Source organism: Mercenaria mercenaria, chromosome 10 (genome assembly GCF_021730395.1).
Source record: "Mercenaria mercenaria strain notata chromosome 10, MADL_Memer_1, whole genome shotgun sequence".
Taxonomy (NCBI): Eukaryota; Metazoa; Mollusca; class Bivalvia; order Venerida; family Veneridae; genus Mercenaria; species Mercenaria mercenaria.
In genome coordinates this window covers 41,292,564-41,319,172 of record NC_069370.1, presented here as the reverse complement: position 1 = coordinate 41,319,172, position 26,609 = coordinate 41,292,564, and the positions used below count along the sequence as shown (strand labels likewise).

Below are 26,609 nucleotides of genomic sequence, written 5' to 3'. Positions count from 1 at the left end.
GTGACCAGTGTAGATCATGATCAGCCTGCACGTTGATAGTAAAAACAGTTTGTAGACATTGAACTCAGGTGAGCAATATATAAGGCCATCATGATCCTCTCGCTTTCCTATTGCATTCACTGTTTTCTGTCATTTTCACTTCTCCATTGGCAAACATTTGGGAATCAGCTAGAGGTCTATCTTTCTGACTGCTCTTGGAAATATTGTATGTGTTGTTTGGTGTTTTGTCACACTGATAGAGTTAAGATTATAAAACAATTCTCGACAATCTAAAACTAAGGTATCCTTCCAGGGATGATTTCAGGCAAAGGAGGATCCCTTGTTTAAGATGGAGTGAACCAGAGTTAAAGTTAAACTGTTCAGTTTAGATATTTTGTTTAATATAGAATTTAGCATTTCTTGATTTAATGCATATTTCACTTTGTTTATATTTTTGTTATTTTTTTTCTCTGCAAATCTTCAAACACACCTATAATAAGGCTATTGACATCCATTTTTGATTAATATCTTCAAGTCTGTCAGACAGTTTTCATAAATCATTCTATTTGTAAGTAAGAATCAATTTGCCTAATACTCATTCATATGATAAGTCGTTGAAGCAGTATAAAATTTTGTGAGATAACTAAATTGCTTAATATGTGCTACTGATCATGCTAAATTTGAAAATAGCTTTAAATACTTTTTTTTCCCTACATAATAGTGATACATTATTATTTTTATTTGAGCCGTGCCATGGGAAAACCAACATAGTGGGTATGCGACCAGCATGGATCCAGACCAGCCTGCGCATCCGCACAGTCTGGTCAGGATCCATGCTGTTCGCTAATAGTTTCTCCAATTCCAATAGGCTTTAAAAGCGAACAGCATGGAGCCTGACCAGACTGCGCGGATGCGCAGGCTGGTCTGGATCCATGCTGGTCGCATACCCACTATGTTGGTTTTCTCATGGCACGGCTCATTTATTCAATGTATCATTACAAAAGTATTCTGCAAGCCTCAAGAATTAATACATTTGAGCCACACCATATGAAAACCAACATAGTGCATTTGCGACCAGCATGGATCCAGACCAGCCAGCGCATCCGCACAGTCTGGTCAGGATCCATGTTGTTCGCTTTTAAAGCCAGGTATTGCAATTAGAGAAACTGTTAGCGAACAGCATGGATCCTGACCAGTAAAAGTTTGGTTGGTTTTCAAATTCATTCAGCATTTGTGTTTTTATTTTCCCTTTCAAAGTAAAGGGTGGTGTCATCCTGACATGTCAGTTATTCTGACGTAATAATTTACTACTAGCAAACTGCTAGGCTTGACCACTGCTTCCAAGCAAACTATTAAACGAACATATAGTCTGACTGTTAAACAAGACAGCGTTAGTTAAACACAATTTTTATTCCCCACAACAAGTGTTACAGCCTAGCAACCTGAAAATCTGAAAAGCTCACCAGCATGATGATCTGTCAGCTCAAAAAACAAAAACTGAAGAATAAATGGATATCCCTGATATGACAGTGATGTCATGTTTCACATTCATCTGCTATGAATTTGTTGACTTTCAGACTAGGATGTCTTTGGGCTCAGACACTCTCAGACTGCTGGGAGGATCTACTATGACAATGTTGACTTTTGGACAAGCACGCCTTTTGGCTGACAGACATCAGACTGCTGGATCTGCTGTAAATTTTGTATATGGACTTTTGGACTAACATGCCTTTGGACTGACAGACCTTTGGACAGCTGGGAAGATCTGCAATAAAAGTGTTAGATGATATTATGCAGTACTGAAACCATGTATTATGTAACATTATGTTGTAAAAATCCAACTTTACAACACACTCTTATATACTCATTAATAAAATTGTTGTGCACTGAAATCCAAAAACTTTCTTTTCAGGGATGAAATTCTACAAGTGCAAGCATTGTTCTTACACAACGCCTGCTGGTAGTGGGAATATGCATACCCATGTTCGTAAACATACTGGAGAAAGACCATATGTGTGTGACATTTGCTTCTCCGCATTCAGAAGTGGCAGCGCTCTTACAGCTCATATAGGAAGCATCCATTCAGATGAAAGAAGCCATGTTTGCGAGTACTGTGGTTCTTCTTTCAAGCTAAAAAAGCATCTGTATATGCATCAAATGCGCCATTTTGATAGAGGAAACTACGTGTGTGCCCATTGCGGAAAGCAGCTGTACACCAAATATTTACTGGAAACTCATTTGAATACTCATACAAGTGAGAAGAAATACCAGTGCGGAATCTGCTCCAAACAAGTTTCTTCAATGTCGGCTCTTAAACGACATACCAAACTTCATACAGGAGGGAAATATAATTGTCATTTGTGTGAAGTAAATTTTATCAGAAAGGAATATTGGCGAAAACATATGGTCAGTGTGCACCATTTCAGTGGACAGGAGGAGTTTCTGGAGAAGAGATTCAACAAAGTAGAGGAAATTCCATATTAACCCTTACCATGCTAAATTTCTATAATGAACTTGTCTGTCTTCCAATTTGGACAGTACCATTAACTGTTAAAAGGGATGCTTAATTACCAAAAGACCACATTTTAAGCTGCACTTAAGCTTCATGTTGAGAAAACATTTTTAATATCAGCTGAAATTAATAATGAAACTCAATTGATTATACCCCCACAAAACGAAGTTTGGGGGGGCGTATATAGGAGTGAGCTTGGCGGTCTGTCCGTCCATTGGTTTTCATGGTTCCGGATGATAACTCTTGAAAGGCTTGACCGATTTAAATAATTTTTGGTAAACAGGACTAGTGTAACATCCGAAAATATAGATAAAGTTCTAAAGTTTTATTGAATCTGTTGTTTTTTTATAACCTCCCTTTATGCTCTAAGTATAAAAGTTTATGTGCAGTATTAATAGTAGTAGTGCTTTTTTCTAGCCATGTAACTATATGCATAAAACCTATATGGACAGCTGTCTCATCTGTTTTTAACATAAAATTTAAACTTAATTAAGCCTTTTGCAACTTCAGTCAGACCTCTGCTTCACACACAATTTTGAACTCTGACAAATTCACAACACCACTGCAGATGTTTTGTCTACTCTGCAACAAAAGGGTTTTCATCTGCTGATATTCCAGAACTATCATTACCAATGTTCAATTCTGTTTAAAGATATTTCGTTGATTTGAATGATATTTCTGGCTCGAGCTTTCAATAATTATTAATACTTCTTGCACACTGGGCTAGTGTTTCTGCTGATTATATCCATACCGGCAAAAACCATCTGGCATCCCACATGCAAATGAACTCTTGTTACAAATTTTTTGTTCGTTAATTACTGTATTACAGTATATATTGTTTTTGTAAAAATTGGTAAAAAAAGTGAAGTACTTAGATAGTTGCTCTTTTAGTATATTTCACAATTTAAAAAAAGTTATTTAAGAAATGAAGATACATGTAATTATATGTAATATGACATTATGTAACTGAACATTTGTTGTTTGTCTGTGAAACATAATGTGATGTCATTTCTGTTTTTCTAAGTTAATTTCTCCAGCTTGATTTGAATAGTTACGAAAAGAAATAAAAGAGTTCTGTAAGGAAAGTCTTTCATTTTGCTTTCTTTATTCTATAATACATAAAAAACTGTATGCACGAAAAATTATCTCCCACTTAGTTGAAGATTTGGAGGGGAAGTAACTGTTTTGGTGTTAACAGGTTATGCTTGATATTCCCACTCTACTACTAGTGGTGTATGTTTTTTTTTTCTGTGAAATATTGGAATATATTGATATTTCCCTGTTACAAATTGAAAATTGACTGGTTATTAACTGCACTTGAATGCGGATGAATATGAACTATAAATATACATAATAACTTATTTGCAAAATATATACTTCAAAAACAGATTAATACCTATATGAAAATAAAGATGTGCGCCTCACCTTAATAAAAATAAAACACATCTAGAAACTTCAGAGAGCAATTTGACAATTTTCCGACACGGATAGTAATTGTGACGTCATAACATGACATCATGACACAGTGCATTTCATACCTGATCTGTTTTACCCATAGTCAGAATGATTGTTGTGATGAAATCTAGATAATTACTGAATTCTTTAGGAAAACCTTATTATAACAATGGTGACCTCATTTTGTACCTTATATTCATAAAGAAACAGACTCAGAATATTTGTCTTGATAATCTAGGTCAAGATGTAAGCTGGATCATGTGGGGTCAGAAATTTAAGGACACTCGATTCAGACGTAAGAAAACTGTAGAAGGCTCGTTTTCTTCCTAATCATCATGATATATTTAGTCTAAATGAACGCTTGATGAAATCTAGGCCAGGTTCAAAACTTTGTTGTATGTGGTCAACAACTGTCACTCCCAGGGTTTAAATACAGAAAAACCCTTGTTAACACTCTAGAGGTCACATAATCTAAGTAACTTTCATGATACTTGTTTAGGATGCTTTAAAATTTAGGTCAAGTTAGAAGTTCCGAGGGTGAAATCTGAGGAAAATTTTGTTAAAAGAAGTCAGAATGCTTGTCTCAATAGTATAGACCTATGTCAAGTGTGAAAAAAAGCACATCTTGTTTACCAAAGTGAGTGACAGATCTTGAGTAATTGAAAAATGTAACTGAAATTGTGACAATTAATTACATTTTCTCAAGTAATTAAAGTAACGGTTAATAGAACTTATTCTTAATTATCCTCCGACAAAGTCGGAGGGATATAGTTTTGGCGTTGTCCGTCCGTCCATGCGTCCGTCCGTCCGGAGGCAAATTTAGGAAGTGGTTGTGAATATTTAAATAAAACTTCATATACTGTGAAATCATTAATATTCGTGGGGGACTAATTTTCGTGGATTTTGTGGTTGTGTCAATCCACGAAATTTAATCCCAATGTAAAATTCCCGTTCATTTTATGTTCAAAAGTTGAAATCCACGAATTCATAACCCCACGAAATTGCCGTTTTGACCAAAACCACGAAATTTTATGCCCACGAAATGAAATGATTTCACAGTACATGTTCACCACTATGAGGAAATGCAGCCCATCAAGTTTTAGTCAGATTGCCCAAGTAACAAAGAGTAATGACCCTTAGAAGTTTCTAGTGTTACCTATGTAGGTTACTATAAATATGGTAATTTCTGCTTCATAACTTGTGATATTATTTGACGTAGAACTATGAAACTTAAACTGAATTTAAATCATCAAAATATGGTTGTGCACTCACAATTTTGTTTGGATTTCTGAAATAACTTCAGATTAATTGCCCTTTAATTGTTTAAAAATCCACATATTTCTACATAACAAACTTTAATACCATATGGAAGAATAATTTCATTAAACTTCTTTCATTCTTTTCCATGAACATCTATTATAAACATGTGAAGTTGTGTACCCAAACCTGGTCACCCCCTTGGGTCACACACCCTCCCCTTCCCCACCCCCCCCCCCCCCCCCCCCACTCCTCCAAAAAAAAAAAAAAAAAAAAAAAAAAAAAAATCCTGATTTTAGATTTTTTTCAAACCTTCCATGATTATTAATCTACATGCAAAGTTGTACCAAATCCCCCACTTTGCTTCTTTACCCAGACATGCCCACTACTCTGATCATGCATCCTCCCCCACCCGCCCTAAACATCTTTTTTTTCCATCTATATTTCATATTTATAATCAACATGTGAAGTTTGTACCCTCACCCGTTCACCCCCCCTTAACCCTCACCCCAAACAATATCTATATATTTATTTTCCATTCCTTTTTGTTTTTAAATGTTCAAACCCTCAACATGTCAAGTTGTAACCACACCCACCTGGCTGCCAGCCATGTTCAAGATATCTTACTTGATTGTGCTCTCTTAAGGACATCTGTTTTTTTAAGTTCAAATGTACATGTTCAAAGCAGCAACACTTGGTGCCAAACTACTCAGAGACAATATTTTGTTCTAGTTACACTTCAACCTCACATTTCAGCTACCTCCATTTAATTCTAAAAGCTAAGCTTATAACACAAAAAAAATTTCCATTCTGTCAGGATCAGCGTTACATACATTTATTATGACTTTGTACACTTTAAACATTCGTTTTTGTTAAACTGATTTTGACTAATGAATTCATTTGCTTCCTAGTAACATCCTTAACTTTTTGCTGGATATATTTTTTTGCCATTCCTCACCACAACCCCTTTCGGTGGGGGATAACAATTCATTGATTTTGCTGGTTATATAATTTATAGTGATTCAATTAATTACATACATGTATGTATTTTTGCAAAAAATTATCTGTGCGGGATGATTGGACATGCCAAGTAGATGATCCCTATTGCAGCCAACCATCAGTGTCTCTTTGACTTTCGCTCCTGACCCCTATTGACTTCTTGCCTATAAGACTTTGCATTGGGAGAGACATGCGCTTTTTTACAAAAGCATTTTCTAGTTTAAGAACACTTTGGTTATCAGTCTTTGTAGGATGGTTGCCTTTAGTCAGTATACGAACCCCTGTTTTTTGAGGTCTTTTTGTCAAAAGTAAAGGTCATAGCTTACAAAATTACATACGAACTGGCTTGCTTCACACAGGAGGTATTATGTGTTTTAGAACAGCTCTTGTTTGAATCAGCTTTTCAAATTTTATTATCTGTATACAGATTTTGTCGGGAACTGATGATGAATTTGAGCGAAGGGTGGTGTACGAATTGTCCGAGTTCTGGTGGACAAAGTTTGACTTACATACAAACAAGAATATTTTCAAAAGGACAAACAATTTGTATCATAATATTGAAATCACAACACTAATGTTTCAAGACTGACCATATATTGACATGAAATTGATGGTTGGCATTACCACATGCAAGTTTTCACTAATTTAAATAATTGGGTATATATCGCTAATAGAGGTACAATATGTAATTTCAAAGAGGAATGCTTAGCACTGCTCTTTAAATGAGATATATAAATATTTGCAGCATTTAAAATATTATGACCAGATTCAGTTGTGCAAACATAATACATAGAAAAATATGTTAATTACTGGTTGATGCAATGCATTATTTGATTAATTTCATTGGCAATCTGAATGGTTATCAGTTGGTTACTTTGCAAAATATGTGTGATGTAGTGTGTAATTTTCAATGAAATGTGGCACAGAGCACTAAAAATTCAGCCTTGCAAAGTAGGTCCACAACCAAAAGAAGCTGTAAAGGAAAAGTATAGACTGGTTGCTTCAAAACCTAACAAGTACATATAAATTTATGCCAAATAAAGATAGATTAAATGGCAATGAGTAGAAAGGGCAATACTGAGAGGGATGAGGGGAGTTCTCTTCATCCAGTGTTCCATTTAAATTATTATTAGCTTCTGACACTGTAATTAAATTAATTTATTTGGTAATTAAATTCATTACTTTGCCATGTAATTGACCTTCAGTCTACCAGGTGAGTGTTAAAGGGCTTTCATTACCCTATTTTCTACCTTGACCAGCCCACCTGCTTAAGCTCATTTACCTCTGATTCATGTGGGGAAGTTGGCAGTTACTTGCGGAGAACAGGTCTGTACTGGTACAGAATCCAGGAAAACCGGTTAGGTTAACTGCCCACTGTTACATAATTGAAATACTGTTAAAAAACGGCATTAAAACCAAAAAACCAACGAACAAACAAATCTACTTTAACCATCTTATAATATGTCAAATTTTAATCAGTAAATACATTGTATTCTTTTCTTCAGGAGAAAGAATATACAAATGCAATATCTGTGAGAAAGTCACGAAACAAGCTGGAAACATGCGAAGTCACATACGTATACACACAGGCGAACGACCTTTTGCCTGTGACGTATGTGGATTCAAATTTGCAGATCTTTCTAATCTGAGAAGCCATCAAATGACTCACAATGAAGATCGATCATTCATTTGCGAAATTTGTGGATCAGGGTTTAAGACGCCAGGTTGCCTCAAAGCTCACTACAGGCGCCACACTCAGCCAGGCCATTATGAATGCCAGCTCTGCGAATATCGTTGCACTTCACAAAGCATTCTAAATAGTCATATGGTAACTCACACTGGTGAGAAAAGATTCACATGTGAAGTTTGCTTCAGTAAATTTGCAAGGAAAGCTAGTCTCTCACGCCACATGCTTTTGCATACAGGAAGCAAGTTTCAGTGTCATATTTGTGGAAAGAATTTCCTTCGTAAAGAAACCTATCGAAATCATCTGATTAAGGAACATCACTTCACAGGAAATGAAGACTTTATCGCAAAGAGGGTGAATAGGGTTCTACATGTTTACGATAAAGCATCCAGTGCAACTGTTCCAGAGGTGTATGAAGAAGTCCATATACCTTATGCTTCGAATGTTCCAGATCTGTACTGAACAAGAACTTTTTCAAAAAGATTGTTTTTTGAGTTTTCATGGACATAGGTTATGACAGAGATGACATTAAATGAAGACTTTAAATTTGGGAAAAGTTATGAAAGATTGTTTGTTTTTAATGTTCATGTATATAGGTTTTTCATTTTATTTTCATGTAATTTAGTGTAAAGTTTTTGTACTTATTTTTAGCTCAGCTATTCTACTCACCCTGGCATCAGCATCAGGATTGGCATTACACCTTGGTTAAAGTTTTGCATGCAAGTACATATGGCTATCAATTTAAGGCATATAGCTTTGAAACTTATTTTTTTCTTTTTCTTGATCAATTACTAACCTCACTAGGTCAAGTCCAATAACTCTGACATGTATTTTGGCCAAATCGTGCCCCCTTTTTGACTTAGAAAATCCTGGTTAAAGTTTTACATGCAACGAAGTTACAAAACTAATGCAGATATTGAATTGAAACTTCACATGTGTCTTCAGGGTTATAAAACTAGGTGATAACATCAAGTTCCATAACTCTTACATGCGTTTTGGCTAAATTATGCCCCCTTTTGGACTTAGAAAGTCCTGGTTAAAGTTTTGCATGCAAGTACATATAGCTATTACTTTAAGGCATATAGTTGTGAAACTTATTTTTTCTTTTTCTAGATCAATTACCAACCTCACTGGGTCAAGTTCCATAACTCTGACTTGTATTTTTGGAAAATAATGCCCCCTCTTGGACTTAGAACATCCTGGTTAAAGTTTTACATGCAAGTTACTATCACCAAAACTAATACAGATACTGCATAGAAACTCTATAGATATTTTAACATTTAGGGTAATATTCCTTGTTCTTTAAGGACAACAATTCGAATAGTCAAGCATTGGTTGTCAGTGGACAGGTCTTGTTCTGTTTTGAAGGGACTTGCCTTCTTTAAAATGTACAGTATTATGCCTTGTCAAAATTGATTTAAGTATCATCAGAATGACCTCATCAAAGATTTCATTTTTAGAAAAAATTAAATTCACTTGCTCTCATGTACAGAAAAAGTCTCTGATTTTTTTTATTTATTTTTAGCTCACCTGAGCACAAAGTGCTCAAAGGTGAGCTTTTGTGATCGCCCTATGTCCGTCGTCCGTCCGTCGTCAACAATTTGACTGTTAACACTCTAGAGGTCACAATTTTGGCCCAATCTTAATGAAACTTGGTCAGAATGTTGAACTCAATAAAATCTTGGACGAGTTCGATATTGGGTCATCCGGGTTCAAAAACTAGGTCACCAGATCAAATCAAAGGAAAAGCTTTTTAACACTCTAGAGGTCACAATTTTGGCCCAATGTTAATGAAACTTGGTCAGAATGTTACCCTCAATAAAATCTTGGATGAGATCAATATTGGGTTATTGGGGTCAAAAACCAGGTCACCAGGTCAAATCAAAGGAGAAGCTTTTTAACACTGTAGAGGCCACATTTATGACTGTATCTCCATGCATCTTGGTCAGAATGTTAATCTTGATGGTCTCAAGGTCCAGTTTGAATCTGGGTCATGTAGGATCAAAAACTAGGTCACCAGGTCAAATCAAAGGAAAAGCTAGTTAACACTGTAGAGGCCACATTTATGACCATATCTTAATGAAACTTGGTCAGAATGTTGATCTTGATGATCTATAGGTCAAGTTCAAATCTGGGTCAGGTGGGGTCAAAAACTAGGTCACTAGGTCAAATCAAAGAAAAAGCTTGTTAACACTTTAAAGGCCACATTTATGAATTGTTTCTTCATGAAACATGGTCAGAATGTTAATCTTGATGATCTCTAGGTCAAGTTCGAATCTGGGTCATGTGGGGTCAAAAACTAGGGCACCGGGTCAAATCAAAGGAAAAGTTAGTTAACACTTTAGAGATCACATTTATGACCATATCTTTATGAAACTTGGTCAGAATGTTAATCTTGATGATCTTTAGGTCAATAGGTCAAGTGAGCGATACAGGGCCTTCATGGCCCTCTTTTCTTTTTTTTATCAGGAGGCCAGTCTGTAACAGCAAAATGTTCAGAGAACACATTTTTCTTAAACACTGACCTTGGACTCTTAAGATATGGACCCTTTATGCAGTCAAGGCTATTTCAATTCTCTGGAAAGTGAACATAATATTAGAGTTTAAAGCAATTCACTGACAGACCTTTGACTTGAAATTTTAAACTTCTATTTCTATTGTTGTGTGGAACCAGTAGTTTGATGTTTAACTTTACAGAAATGAAGATTATTGGAAAATTTGTCAACATCTATAAAATCTGTGAGAATATCCTAGGAAGAATAGAATGCAACTTAGCAAAAATAGCTCAGAAAAACAAAACCTGGTGTGTGTGAACAGGGTCCTTATTCACATGTTATAATAAACCGGAAAAGAAGCCAGTCTGTGTGAACAGGGTCTTTATTCATATGTTGTAATAAACTTGGAAAGAATTATTTTTATTAGCTCACCTGTCACGTGACAGGGCGAGCTTTTGTGATCGCCCTTCGTCCGTCCGTCGTCCGTCCACAATTTCTTGTCTGCCAATAGTGGTTTCATATATGATTTTATTTTAACCAAACTTGCACACAACTTGTATCACCATAAGATCTTGATATCTTTCTTGAACTGGCCAGATCCCAGTATGAGTTCCAGAGTTATGGCCCCTGAAAGGGCCAAAATTAGCTATTTTGACCTTGTCTGCACAATAGCAGCTTTATTTATGATTTGATATTTATCAAACTTGCACACAACTTGTATTACTATAAGATCTTGGTTCCTTTCTTGAACTGGCCAGATCCGATAATGGGTTCCAGAGTTATGGCCCCTGAAAGGGCCAAAATTAGCTATTTTGACCTTGTCTGCACAATAGCAGCTTCATTTATGATTTGAATTTAATCAAACTTGCACAAAACTTGTGTCAATATAAGATCTTGGTTCCTTTCTTGAACCGGCCAGATCCGATAATGGGTTTCAGAGTTATGGCCTCTGAAAGGGCCAAAATTATCTATTTTGACCTTGACTACACAATAGCAGCTTCATTTATGATCTCATTTTAACCAAACTTGCACAAAACTTGTATCACCATAAGATCTTGATATCTTTCTTGAACTGGCCAGATTTCATTATAGGTTCCAGAGTTATGACCCCTGATAGGACCAGAATTAGCTATTTTGACCTTGTCTGCACAATAGCAGCTTCATTTATGATTTGAATGTAATCAAACTTACACAAAAACTTGTGTCACCATAAGATTTTGGTTCCTTTCTTGAACTGGCCAGATCCCATTATGGGTTCCAGAGTTATGGCCCCTGAAAGGGCCAAAATTAGCTATTTTGACTTTGTCTGCACAATAGCAGCTTCATTTATGATTTGATTTTAACCAAACTTGCACACAACTTGTATCACCATAAGATCTCAATTCCTTTTTATACATCCAAAGAGACGTATTATGTTTTTGCCTCGGTGTCCGTCTGTCTGTCTGTCTGTCTGTCTGTCTGTCTGTTGGTTAGCAATTTCCCTTCCGCTCTGTAACTCTTGAACCCCTTGAAGGATTTCAAAGAAACCTGACACAAATGTTCACCTCATCAAAACGATGTGCAGAGCGCATGTTTCGGATGGCTCACTTCAAGGTCAAGGTTACACTTAGGGGTCAAAGGTCATATGGCTTTGTTTTGTGTGTATATTGCTCTGCATTTGCGTTGCATTGCAGTGCTCTTGTTTTTATTTGGCAGATCCTTCTTTTGTTCACTTACAATAATTTTTTTTAATTACTTCCCTGTTATGTTACTATAAATAGCTGATTTAGTAACTTTTTTATTATTGGCTGTAGGGAAAAACCGAGACCACTTTCCTGTGGTACAACATGGATGGTACCTCCAATTTATAGGTGTATTTTGACATACCTGTACCTTTAAGAAAATTTCAACTATATTTTCTCATGATTCTTTTGATTGATCTTGATTATGATTTTTTGACCTTCTTGTCCTAAAGTGCAATGATGACAGGTGAGCGATATAGGGCCATTATGGCCCTCTTGTTTAGAATATAAGCAAGTGGTCTTTAGAGCCAGTGGGTCCTTGTTCACAGGTGTCTAAAACACAAGCTTGACTACATTTGGATTGAGAGTCTGTATTCAACTACAGTAAAAACCCTTTATAAAGGGTGTTTAGAAAATTCATTCCTGTTAAACAAATAGAGGATATTTGTTTGTTTTAGTGTAGATCGAAATATATTTTACCGAGTGAATACTATAATGCAATATTTTCACGAGTGGCTGCGCCACTCGTGAAAATGTAAATTATGGTGTTCACGAGTGAAATATATTTCGATCTTACACTGAAACAAACAAATTTTCTATTTATTTTATGCATTTTTAATGGTTTTAACCAAATTATATCCAGTTCGTCTGCGCAACGTCACATGTATCGTATCATGACGCCATAATACTGTGACGTCAGAATATCTTTGTAGAAAAAATGTAAATAGTTCTATTATGTTTCCTGGTTTCTTTTACATTTATTTATAATAGAATTTAAATATTTATGATCCTGTTATTATCTTTATACATTAATATCTTTACTGACGTATATTTTGCAAGGAATTTTCTTTTATTTATAATTCATATTCTTTCGCATTCAAGTATAGTTCCGTTCCAGTGAAAAATAAAAATGATCTTTTCACTGTTTGAAACAGTGAAAATATCAATTTTATTTCACTGATAAATTTCAGTATTTCACTGAAGAGCATAAAATAAGTAGCTATTAATTATATTGAGACATTAAAGAGAAATAGAAAGGTACTAGCTATTTGTTGTAAGAATACTAAACTCTTGTTTTGTTAATCACGTGACGCAAGATGTCAGACAAGTGCGCAAACATGGATGCAAGTTTGCATTTTTTCTTGCAAAATTATATAAAATTTTCAAACTCACTTTCTTGGAGATAGGCCACTTCACAACACAGACAAATTGTTTCAATTTATTTATATCTTTAAAATCTTAGCTGTTTTTTTTTTTTTTACAGTGTATTCATTACACATACATTTGTTAAAGGTTTGACATAAAACATTATATTTAAGTGTTCTGATCAATGAATGGTGTTTAAACTTCATTTATTTCTTAAGTTGAACAATTCTTTATTTTGTATATCAAATAGTCTGTAATTACTCTTCAGAAATATTCTGGAAATAACTTTAACATTTGGGCAACAAAATTATCAGCATGCCATCATTTTAAGTATGTCCTAACTTAACCTATCTTTAAATTTTTGCCTTACTGGTATATACTTTCCCAACAGGAACAAATTTTTCAGTACACCCTTTACATTATCTGTAAGCAGCATCTGCCTTGCTTTCACTGATATGGTAGGAATAGTAGTATTTGATTTTAGAAAGTTTCATAAAGCTCTGCTGCATAATAAAAACTTAGGACATGCTTTGAGGAATAATGGTTCACAAAAGTTTGTTTTGACTGCTCTAAAACTGTTTTCTGTATGTCCGTGATATTTTTCATATGGTTGATATAAGGTCTAATTAGCTACCCTGAGCAGATATAGTTTATTATAAAATACTCGAGACCTTCTCATGACTTATTGACAGATTAACAATGGTTCAAACTTCAGATGTACTTGAATTTTAGCCACAAAGGTGCTATTCGTAGTGGTTATATATATCCATATGCCTGAATGAGGAACTGTGGTAACTCAGATGATAAACCACAAGAAGGCATTGTGTATTTTCATTCTGACATATTCATTGAAAAAAAATATGATGGAAAATATGTCGAACTTGGTTAATGCGAGTAGTATGAACTAGCCATCATGCAACATTTTGATGTCATAACTGGTACCAGAATGCTTTCTCATTGGTGTGCATGTCGAATAGTCGGACTTATAAATCCGACGTATACAGTTTGCTTTATATTGTGACGGTCAAACTGCAAAAGTCAAAATTTAAAAAGCAGCTACTCAGCGACAGTAAGCTTGTCTACATGTCAACCAGAACTTGAAGAGTTATCAAGCCATTCATGAGGAGAAGTCAAAGGTTTTTCTTTTTTCAGCTCTGGCAGCCCTTAAAAGGGGCCATGCTGAAAAATTTGAACAAACTTGATAGACAACAATGCTAGGATGCTTTTGACCAAGTTTGATGTAATTCTGACCTGTTGTTTAAGAGGTGTTATCTGAAGAAAAATTTGGATGGATGGCAGACAGTGAGCGATCATAATAGCTCACCTCGAGCATGTTGTGCTCAAATAGGCTTTAAAAAATTCCTTTAGAGACAGTTCCAAAACATGTTGATTATTGGACCTGGCATAGATTGTATAGAAATACAAATCTGTTGAAAATTTGCCTAGTTATAGGACCTTTTTTAGACATTTTGTTTAGTTCTTTAAGCTTATTCAGGAGCCATTATTAAATTCTAATTTGATAACGAGATATTACTCCCAACTGGCCGGTTATCGAAGCCGACTTAAGATTTTATATTGAAACATCTTCAGTATAATTATGGTTGAGATCAAAGAGAAACTTACTAGTTATATAGCTAATGTTGTCATTTTTGCTGTTTTCACTAATACAAGACTTTGTGTCATACTTTTTAGATACTGGTCCAAACTAGCTGGTTATCATATTTGCCCGAATTTAATAGAGATACTCTCTTTGTATAGGTCTGGTTCAGTTCTCTAGTTATTGAGTGGATACCAATAATTTTCTCAATTTTAATATATATACAGTCCAACCTGCATATATAGTCTGACCCTGCTTAAAATGGTCACCTCCTGGTCTGATGGTTGGAATTCCCTATGAAGTAACCATTGTTACAGCACGACCCTGTTTGAAATGGTCAGCTGTCAGTATAAAAGTCATCAAAATGTACTGAAAAGTACAGTAAAAAATTACTCTATCTTATATGTGGTAAAAAAAAGGGGGCTATTTGTTCTACTACACTACTATATCCCTGACAGTTTATTTGTCTCTAAGTCGAAAGAGATGCAAAATAACGATTTAATTTGTTTTTTTAAAGACCTGCTCCAGCCCTTCTTTTTAACCTTAAATTGTCACTGAAAAAGCATGAAAATCCTGACTATGAACAGTGATGCCTGGCAAAATAGCGTCTATTTTATATAAAATTCTATATAGAATACCTTTGGTTTTGCATGGTGTGGCACGTGGCCGTTAACTGTTACCTTTTGTAATCATGGGTTGCATACACACAACAGAATTTGAATAGCCGCAGAGCAGGGCTTTAATTAAATCTTTTGTAAATGACATGCCTAATATGCATAGATTTGTTATTGCCACATTTAATCCGAATATTTTGTGCAGTGATGAAAGTAGATTTAAACTATTGTTAAAACTTTTCATATCAAATTTATCGTTGTTTTACTATAGCTTTTTGTAAAAGGATGTTAAAATTAACAGTAAAAGTTACTATCATTGTTTGTCAGACAGAATACATTCCTGAAGAAAGTGAAGAGGAAGCCATCATATATTTTGGAAAGAGAAACTTCTCCTGTCAGTTTTGTTTGAATTGTATGACTGTGTTTTATTAGCTCACCTGTCACATAGTGACAGGGTGAGCTTTTGTGATCGTCCGTCCGTCCGAGCATCCGAAATAAAAGAGAAGGCCATCTTACAGTAAAGAGAACAAAAGAAAACAATAACTTCAATCCGTAAACAATAGATTAAAGGGCCAGGGCCCCCTATTCAAACAAAAGAAAATAACAAAAGAAATGGCCCCCATCTTCAGTTTGGCTGGACGTCCGTCCACAATTTCCTTGTAACACAATAGAGACCACATTTTGTATTTGATTTTAATCAGACTTGCACTCAACTTGTATGGGCATAATATCTTGGTTCTTTTTGAAAACTGGCCAGATCCCATCATGCATTCCAGAGTTATGGCCCTTAAAGGGCCAAAATTTGCTATTTTTGGCTTGTGAACACGATAGAGACAACATTTTGCAATCAATTTTAATCAAACTTGCACACAACTTGTATTGGCATAATATCTCGGTTCCTTTTAAAAACTAGCCAAATCCCATCATGGGTTCCAGAGTTATGGCCCCTTAAAGGGCCAAAATTTGCCATTTTTGGCTTGTGAACATGATAGAGACCACGTTTTGCAATCAACTTTAATCAAACTTGCACACAACTTGTATTGGCATAATATCTTGGTTCCTTTTAAAAACTGGCCAGATCCCATCATGGGTTCAAGAGTTATGGCTCCTTAAAGGGCCAAAATTTGCTATTTTTGGCTTGTGAACTCAATAGATACAACATTTTGCAATCAACTTTAATCAAACTTGCATACAACTTGTATTGGCATAAAATCTGGGTTCCTTTCAAAAACTGGCAAGATCCCATCATGGGTTTCAGAGTTATGGCCCCTTAAAGGGCCAAAATTTGCTATTTTTGCTTGTGAACACGATAGAGACAACTTGCATTGGCATAATATCTGGGTTGCTTTCGAAAACTGGCCAGATCACATCATGGGTTCCAGAGTTATGGCCCCTTAAAGGTCCAAAATATGCTATTTTGGCTTTTGCAGCCATATAGAGGCTTCATTTATGGTTTTATTTGATACAAACTTGCAAAATATCTTCAACAACAATAAATCTTGGATTCCATGATGAATCTGTCATATCCAATGGACTTATTTTATATCTGATTACCTCCCCTGATTTTAATCAAAATGGATTTATATCAGTAAGTACTTATAGGACTCATTTGAAATTTCATTATTGTCATAAGTTGGACTCAGACAATTAGGGTAGATAACTAATGACTGATTTATGTCAAATTACCTCCCTTTATTTCAAATTAAAACGGGTATATCTCAGTAACTAATGAAGATGCTGATCTGAAATTTCATTTATGCTATCAGATGGACTTGGACGATCAGTGAAGATACATATTGACTGAATTTATGACAAATTACCTCCCTTTATTTTTTGTGTAAATGAATATACCTAACAGCTTCTTAGAATGAGATTGGTTTGAAACATTATGTCTTCCATGTAAGAAATTTCTACTTTTACTTACTTTTCTGATATATTGTTGTAAAGGCTTGTACTCTGTATCTTCTACATGCATATACCAATGCATGATTACCTTCCCTGATTTTAATAACAAGAGGACCATGATGGTCCTGAATCGCTCACCTATCCCCACATGACCCAGTGTTGAACTGAGTATGACGTCGTTATTTCTATTATTTGACAAAGTGACCTAGTTTTTCAGCACATGTGACATAGATATCATCAAGATGAAAAATTCTGACCAATTTTCATGAAGATCCATTGAAAAATATGGCCTCTAGAGAGGTCACAAGGTTTTTCTATTATTTGACCTAATGACCTAGTTTTTGAAGGCATGTGACCAACTTTTAAACTTGACCTAGATATCATCAAGGTGAACATTCTCACCAATTTTCATGAAGATCTCATGAAAAATATGGCCTCTAGAGAGGTCACAAGGTTTTTCTATTTTTCGACCTACTGACCTAGTTTTTGACGGCACATGACCCAGTTACGAACCTGACCTAGATATCATCAAGCTGAACAGTCTCACCAATTTTCATGAAGATCCATAGAGAAATATGGCCTCTAGAGAGGTCACAAGGTTTTTCTATTTTTAGACCTACTGACCTAGTTTTTGACCCCACGTTACCCAGTTTCAAACCTGACCTAGATATCATCAAGATGAACCTTCTGACCAATATTCATGAAGATCTCATGAAAAATATGGCCTCTAGAGAGGTCACAAGGTTTTTCTATTTTTAGATCTACTGACCTAGTTTTTAACCCCACGTGACCCAGTTTCGAACTTGATCTAGATATCATCAAGGTTAACATTCTGACCAATTTTCATGAAGATCCATTGAAAAATATGGCCTCTAGAGAGGTCACAAGGTTTTTCTATTTTTAGACCTACTGACCTAGTTTTTGACCGCACGTGACCCAGTTTCGAACTTGACCTAGATATCATCAAGGTGAACATTCTGACCAATTTTCATGAAGATCCATTGAGAAATATGGCCTCTAGAGAGGTCACAAGGTTTTTCTATTTTTAGACCTACTGACCTAGTTTTTGATCCCACATGACCCAGTATCGAACTTGACCTAGATATCATCAAGGTGAACATTCTGACCAATATTCATGAAGATCTCATGAAAAATATGGCCTCTAGAGAGGTCACAAGGTTTTTCTATTTTTAGATCTACTGACCTAGTTTTTACCCCCACGTGACCCAGTTTCAAACTTGACCTAGATATCATCAAGCTGAACATTCTGACCAATTTTCATGAAGATCCATAGAGAAATATGGCCTCTAGAGAGGACACAACGTTTTTCTATTTTTAGACCTAATGACCTAGTTTTTGACCCCACGTGACCCAGTTTCAAACTTCACCTAGATATCATCAAGTTGAACATTCTGACCAATATTCATGAAGATCTCATGAAAAATATGGCCTCTAGAGAGGTCACAAGGTTTTTCTATTTTTAGACCTACTGACCTAGTTTTTGACCCCACGTGACCCAGTTTCGAACTTGACCTAGATATCATCAAGGTGAACATTCTGACCAATATTCATGAAGATCTCATGAAAAATATGGCCTCTAGAGAGGTCACAAGGTTTTTCTATTTTTAGACCTACTGACCTAGTTTTTGACCCCACGTGACCCAGTTTCGAACTTGACCTAGATATCATCAAGGTGAACATTCTGACCTATTTTCATGAAGATCTTGTGAAATATATGGCCTCTAGAGAGGTCACAAGGTTTTTCTATTTTTAGACCTACTGACCTAGTTTTTGATGGCACGTGACCCAGTTTCGAACTTGACCTAGATATCATCAAGGTGAACATTCTGACCAATTTTCATAAAGATCCCATGAAAAATGTGACCTCTAGAGTGGTCACAAGCAAAAGTTTACGGACGGACGCACGGACGGACGACGGACGCCGCGCAATCACAAAAGCTCACCTTGTCACTTTGTGACAGGTGAGCTAAAAATGGATTTATCTCAGTAAGTATTTATAGGACTCATTTGAAATTTCATTATTTTCATTAGTTGGACTGAGACAATCAGGGTAGATAACTGTGGACTGATTTTATGTCAAATTACCTCCCTTTGTTTCAAATTAAAATGGGTGTACCTCAGTAACCAATGAAGATACTGATTTGAAATGTCATTTATGCCACCAGATGGACCCAGACAATCAGGGTAGATAACTTTTGACTGAATTTATGACAAATTACCTCCCTTTATTTTATGTAAATGAATATACCTCAGCAGCATCTAATAAAATTGGTTTTAAATGTTATTTAAGTCTTCCAGGGTAAGAAATAGTCATGGTAGTACAAAACTGCAGCATCTGAGCCTAGGACCCTCAAACTTGTGGAGACTGGCCCTGACTAGCACGTGACCCATAGGTCAAAAGGGAAAATATTTATCCTGATGATATTTAATGTGTATGCCTATGTGATCTATGTCAAAACTTGATCTTATCATTAAGAGCAATGGTACTCAGGTGAGCGATATAGAGCCATCATGGCCCTCTTGTATTGTTATATAACACAATGATGTATTAGTTTTTACGAGAGCTTTTATGCATTACATGATACAAGAAATTGTACATATATTATTATAAACAATACACATAATAAGCATGATTAAGTTTAAAACCAATGGTGCGTGATGTCCAACGTCAAAAATCTGGAGCAGTTACTTTCTGTTAGTCCCTTGGGTTAAAAGTTTAGACTGTAGATTCTAATTCAAGGCCCATAATTCTTGTGTAAATGATCTGAAGTGATTGACCTGGATTTCATAGCAAAACAATTCTTTAATATGTATAAACATAAGTATGGCAGAGATAAAAAAGAAAATACTACAGTCTCAATATTTTGCTAAAGCGTAAATAAAAACTTGGTCAAAAAATGAATACAAATAAGGAGGTTATACCTTTTAAAGAACCAGTAAGTTGATTTCTAACATAACTGACCATGTTTAAAGCATAAACAGTGCAGTTTTGCAACTTTTAGTTAAAAAGTTAAAAAAAATTATCCAAAGCCATAAAAACTTTTAGAGTCGGGCCAAAAATTTAGAGTGCCCGTACGAAAAAGTACGCCCATACTTTAGGCAGAAACCGCCCAGAAAAATAAGGCGGTTTCCATCTTATGTTGCTATTAAGTGTAATATCAGCCTTAGGGAGACCTTAAAGGGAGAATAGGGCTCGAAATATGCAAATTTTTTCCTGTTAGTAAGGCGGAAACCGCCTAAATTGGCGTAAAAATGTTTAAGCAGGAAAAAATTCCGTCTAAGGATATTTTCTGCTTAGGCGGGAAAAAAATACCCAGAAAAGCTTGACCGGAATAAAATCCGCCTTATGTAAAACATAAAAATGTACCCTTAGTATTTATCTTGAGCATGAAGCTTTTCACATTTCACTAGATTCATTTTGCTTTGCCAAATACAAGTTATTAATAAGACAGCTTCAATTTTACAAATATATCAGCTGTGGCTTAATAACAAAATTACTGAAGCAAATGCACAACAATACTGATTAAATATCATGAACATTTCTTGAAAAAATTAAAAGTTATTAAACCTTCACTAAATTAGCATGGACATGTCATGAACTACTGATTATTACTGAAATTATCATTAATGTTTGGTGCCAGTGCCATACTATTGTGATAAAATATCTATAATTAATGGCAATAATTATGATACTAAGATAATAACAATTAAATACTAATTTAGACTTGAAATCTTATTTAAATTGTTTGCTACCTTGTAACGGCTATGCATTATACATGTACTTCTGAAATGTAAGTAATTAACAGATAGTGATTTGGTTAAAACAGAAAAAATGTTCATTAAATCCTCTACACCTTAATTTGCTATTTCTAAAGGTTTACAGATGTAAATTAATTAAATTCTAACTCGCCACAAATATATAATGTACTCCTTAGTCTAGTCTACTTAACTAACAACATCCTATGTATAAATGCCTTCAGAAAGTGCTTTCTCTCTAAACAGGAGTCACAACATTTGGATGTAATAAACTCACTGGACCTTTACAGTGATCCTATTTCAAATTAATTGATATACAATCACCACCTTCCAAAATTCCCCTTATCTTAGTAAAGCCATTTTTTCTAAGTTCAAAATTTCCCCTTATTTTATCTGAAAATTCCGCCTAGTGAGAATGCACATTTTTCTGAAAAGCTGCTTAACCAGAATTTAAGAAAAATTCCGCCTTCCTGTTACGCGTAATTTTTAGAATAATCCATGTCCGCCAATAGTCCGCCTTTGAATATCCATTTTAGCAGAATTACGCCCTTAATACGCTTAATTCAGAGCGGATTCTGCCTTATTTTTTCGTCCGGGTCTAAGGTTGGTATACTGGAAACAAACAATTTCTTTTTACGCCTAATTTTAGCGAGATACTAGTCCCAACTGGCTGGTTACCAAACTTGTTTCATAGAATTAAATTGTTATCCCTAAAGTACAGTCAAACCAGTCTATAAAGACCACCATTGGGAGAGCCAAAATGTGGTCTTTATTGAGAAATGGTTTTCATTCACAGGTTACAATAACTGTAAATGTTAAAATTGGAAACAAAACATGTGGTCTTTACAGCCAGGTGGTCTCTGTTCAGAGGTGATCTTTAACACAGATTTGGCTGTATTGTTCTCTAAAGACTTGTTTTTACATATGAGCTGTGCCATGAGAAAACCAACATAGTGGGTTTGCGACCAGCATGGATCCAGACCAGCCTGCGCATCCGCGCTGATGGTTTCTCTCATTGCAATAGGCTTTGAAAGCGAACAGCATGGATCCTGACCAGACTGCGCGGATGCGCAGGCTGGTCAGGATCCATGCTGGTCGCAAACCCACTAGGTTGGTTTTCTCATGGTGCGGCTCATATATAGTTAATCTAGACCAGCTATGTAGGGATTGGCCATTTGCTCCAATATCTATAGGTAGGGTCAATTTCACTGGAAATTTACTACTAGTCAACCAGTAACCTGGTTATAACAAAGTCCTTGGAACCAGTAAAATCTGTTATATCTGTATACTTTCTTAATAACGTCCTTATAACACAATATAATTATGTCCAACAAACAGATTTATGTAATATATTGATTGATATAAGCACTGATATAGTAAATGCAATTGGATCAAGAGCTCTTTTCCTCCATTTAAGGAAGTAGACAACTTACATTACTAATAACCACTATGGAAAGGCAGGAAATATAATTGAGCCGCGCCATGAGAAAACCAACATAGTGCATTTGCGATTAGCATGGATCCAGACCAGCCTGCACATCCGCAGTCTGGTCAGGATCCATGCTGTTCCTTAAAAGTTTCTCTAATTGCAATAGGCTTTGAAAGCGAACAGCATGGATCCTGACCAGACTGCGCAGATGTGTAGGTTGGTCTGGGTCCATGCTGGTCGCAAACGCACTGTGTTGGTTTTCTCATGGCTCGGCTCATATATTGAAGAGCAATTTGTCTGTTATACAGTTGCAGCTCTCTATCTTGAACTCCAAGGGATCGATCGTTTTACTTTGTAATAACAAAAATTCAACATAAAATGTTTTTTTTTTGGTGCACAAGTTTTCTAGATGGCCTTGATAATATCTTTGAGACAGAAGGAATTTTGAGATATGAGCCGTGCCATGCGAAAACCAACATATTGTGGCTTTGTGACCAGCATGGATCCAGACCAGCCTGCGCATCCGCACAGTCTGGTCAGGATCCATGCTGTTCGCTAAAGGTTTCTTTAATTGCAATAGGCTTATTAAAGCGAACAGCATGGATCCTGACCAGACTGCGCGGATGCGCAGGCTGGTCTGGATCCATGCTTGTCGCAAAGCCACTATGTTGGTTTTCTCATGGCGTGGCTCATATGTATTTTTAACTGTATTTATGCTATGATGGTACTGAACTTACAGATGCATATCAAATTTGTATGAAAATGTGTTCCTGATATCTTATATGACATTGTGCTATAAGTGTGTTCGCTGTAACCATTTTATTCTACATAGAGTAAAGAACGGGGATATCAGGACATTTGAAATTGCTCCTTTTAACTGTAAATTCATTATGACTATTTTCTGTTTATTTTTAATAATAAACAGTAGAGAGGTAAAAAATTCAATGAAATACCAATGTAAAGTAATGGGCCTGAGCCATCACTAGTTGGTCACTGAATTTAAACACTTGCTATAACCGCCAAGGGCTCAAAGCACTGCTAAAAAACGTAGAATTCTTTCATGTAAAAAAAGTATTCAGCCCTTATTACAAATATGTACACATTCCACATTTTCAATGGCCAGGGTGGCCTCTTGCTGAAAACAACTAAAGTTAGTTGATGTTGTTAAAACAATTGTGAAGAAACAAATTTATCCATTTATATTTTCAGGTGAAAGAATTTATAAATGCAATTACTGTCAGCATGTGATGAAGCAGTCGGGAAATATGAGGGCTCATGTACGCATACATACTGGTGATAAACCTTTCAGTTGCTCCATTTGTGATAAACAATTCAATAATTCTTCCAACTTACAGAAACATCAAATAACCCACAGCGATTTGAAACTGGAGGTATGCCATATCTGTGGTGCTACATTCAAAGCAAGGAAGACGCTTTACAGGCACTACGAACGTCATGTAAAACCTGGATCTCATGTTTGCCACATATGTGGCAAGGACTTTTATGACAAGTCTGCACTTAATGCTCATATTATAAGTCATACGGGCGAGAAATCATTTGAATGCAACGTGTGTAATAAGAGACTTGGTTCAAAATCTGCGCTTAGTCGTCACATGATTATGCACACAGAAGGTTTTCGGTGTTACCTTTGCGCGAAGACGTTTCACCGGAAGGATTTCTGGAGAGCCCATTTCATTAAAGATCACAATTTTACAGGAAATGAGGAAATTTTAGCAAAAAATGTTCCAAGAAAAGTTGACCGGTTGTACTAAATTGTATATATATATATAGGGTACATAAAAAGTGTATGCCCATTTTACCAAAGGCTGTATAACTTTTGAGTGACGAAAAAACAGTTTGAATGGTCAATACTATGTACTGAATATTTTCTTATGATTAAGACGAGAGTGTCATTACTTTTCAAGATCAGATAAATGTACAGTATTTGGCAAATATTTGTCTTTTTTTATGCAGTGGTGTATAAAATTGTCATATCCCATAATGGTACAGGGGTGAGTCACATGCAGACTTGACACCAACAATTTTGATCAAGAAATAGTTGCATCCCAAACAGTGATTTTGTTGAATAAAAGCATTATCAGAACTTGGTTATATCACAAGTGTGCATCTACATGCTTGACATCATCCACCAAATATTTGCCAGTTTTGTGTGCTTTTCATTTCCAGCCCGCCCCTATGATGTTTGACACTATGATACTGTAAAATCATTAAATTTCGTGGGCATGAAATTTCGTGGTTTTGGTCAAAACGGCAATTTCGTGGGGATATGAATTCGTGGATTTCAACTTTTGAATATAAAATGAAAGGGAATTTTACTTGTTCGTTGGGATTAAATTTCTTGGACTGAGTCAACCATGAAATCCACAAAATTAGCCCCCCACGAATATATAACTGTAGAAGGAACAGAAATTATTTGGTTGTTGTAAACTTGACAATGTTTGATGTACTGGCCTCAGATCAATCAATAACTAGACATGCTTTTGAGAAAAGCGTATGTCTCCCACAACTGCCTAATCATCTAACAGTAACTCTGTCTTTATATACTGTTTACTCACAAAAAATATACCTTTGATAGTTTTGGAGTATTAGTGGCCTATCAGATGCAGCCCATCGATAATTCAAGGGCCATAATTCTGAAATACCTAGGCTAGTTTGGCTAGTTAATCGAACTTGGCTGAGAACTTATTGGCAAACACATTTTGTTCAAGTTTGGTGAAGATCGGATGAGAAATGTTTGACTTAGAAAGTGGACAAGATTTGTGACATACAGATAGACACAGACCAAAACGTCTCCCACAACAGAGTGGTGTGGGAGACAATTATGGGTCATAAGTGACCTTCTTATGAAATGTCAGTTTAGACCAAATTATTCTCTAGCTAATTTTTCAAATAAGTTCTACTGTTCTGAGTCAATATGACCTTGACCTTTGACCTACTGACCTCAAAATAAATAAGGGGCATCTGCTGGTCATGATCACCCTCCCTATCAAATAATATACCTTTGATGGATTTGGAGTATGTGTTGAGTAAGCGGCCTATTGGATAAGTGTTGGAGTAGGCTGCCCATCAGTAATTCAAGGGCCATAATTCTGAAATATCTGGGCTGATTTAGCTAGTTAACATGGCCAAGGACTTATTGGCAAACACATTTTGTTCAAGTTTAGTGAAGATCGGATGAGAAATGTTTGCCCTAGAAAAGAGACAATGTGACAGACAGATGGACCCACAGATCAATATGCCTCCCACCATTCAGTGGTGTGGTAGACATAATTAAGGGTTATATGTGACCTTTGTATGAAATGTCATTTTAGACCAAATTATTCTCTAGTTAATTTTGCAAAAAAGCTATACTGTTCTGGGTCAATGTGACCTAGATCTTTGACCTCAAAATCAATAGTGGTCATCTGCTGGTTATGATCACCCTCCCTATCAAGTTTTGTGATCCTAAGCCAAAGCGTTCTCGAAATATCATCCAGGAACAGTTTAACATCTGTTGGTCATGATCAATCTCCCTATCTAGTTCTCTGATCCTAGTCCTAAACTGTCTCAAGTTATTGTCAGAAAACCGATTAACTGTTCCTGGTCAATGTTGACCTTGAACCTTAACTGACCTCAAAATCAATAGGGGTAATCTACTGGTCATGATCAACCGTTTAACTGTTCCGAGACAGTGTTATCCTTGACCTTAAACCTACTGACCTAAAAATCAATAGGGGTCATCTGCTCTCATGATCAACCTCCCTATCAGCTTTCATGATCCTAAGCCCAAGCATTCTCGAAATATCATCTACATAGAGTTTAACTGTTTCGAGACACTATGACCTTGACTTTTCACCTACTGACCTCAAATCAATAGGGGTCATCTTCTGGCCATGATTAACCTTCATATCAACTTTCATGATCCTAGGTCCAAGCATTCTTGACTTACATTGTAATAATGTTTTATGCGAATAAAGTCTTTGGTATTGGTATTGGACTTACCATCCGGAAACAGCTAAGGATGGACCAACATACC

The 26,609-nt window shown here is 35.8% G+C and overlaps 1 protein-coding gene across 3 annotated transcripts in view; it reads left to right on the top strand.

Moving 5' to 3' along the window:
* The window catches only part of LOC123560786 (zinc finger and SCAN domain-containing protein 31-like), a 70,017-nt gene extending 45,219 nt beyond the window's left edge, over positions 1-24,798 (top strand). The window contains exon 3 of one of the 3 annotated variants that reach the window (XM_053552915.1): positions 23,783-24,798. In XM_053552915.1, coding sequence (XP_053408890.1) covers positions 23,783-24,345 — 563 coding nt within the window. In that variant the 3' untranslated portion in view covers positions 24,346-24,798. Of the gene's footprint in view, positions 1-1,891; positions 3,567-7,707; positions 11,101-23,782 lie in introns of those variants that run through there. The other 2 variants (XM_053552911.1, XM_053552913.1) reach the window with 2 other exon arrangements.
* Positions 24,799-26,609: the final 1,811 nt, after the last annotated feature.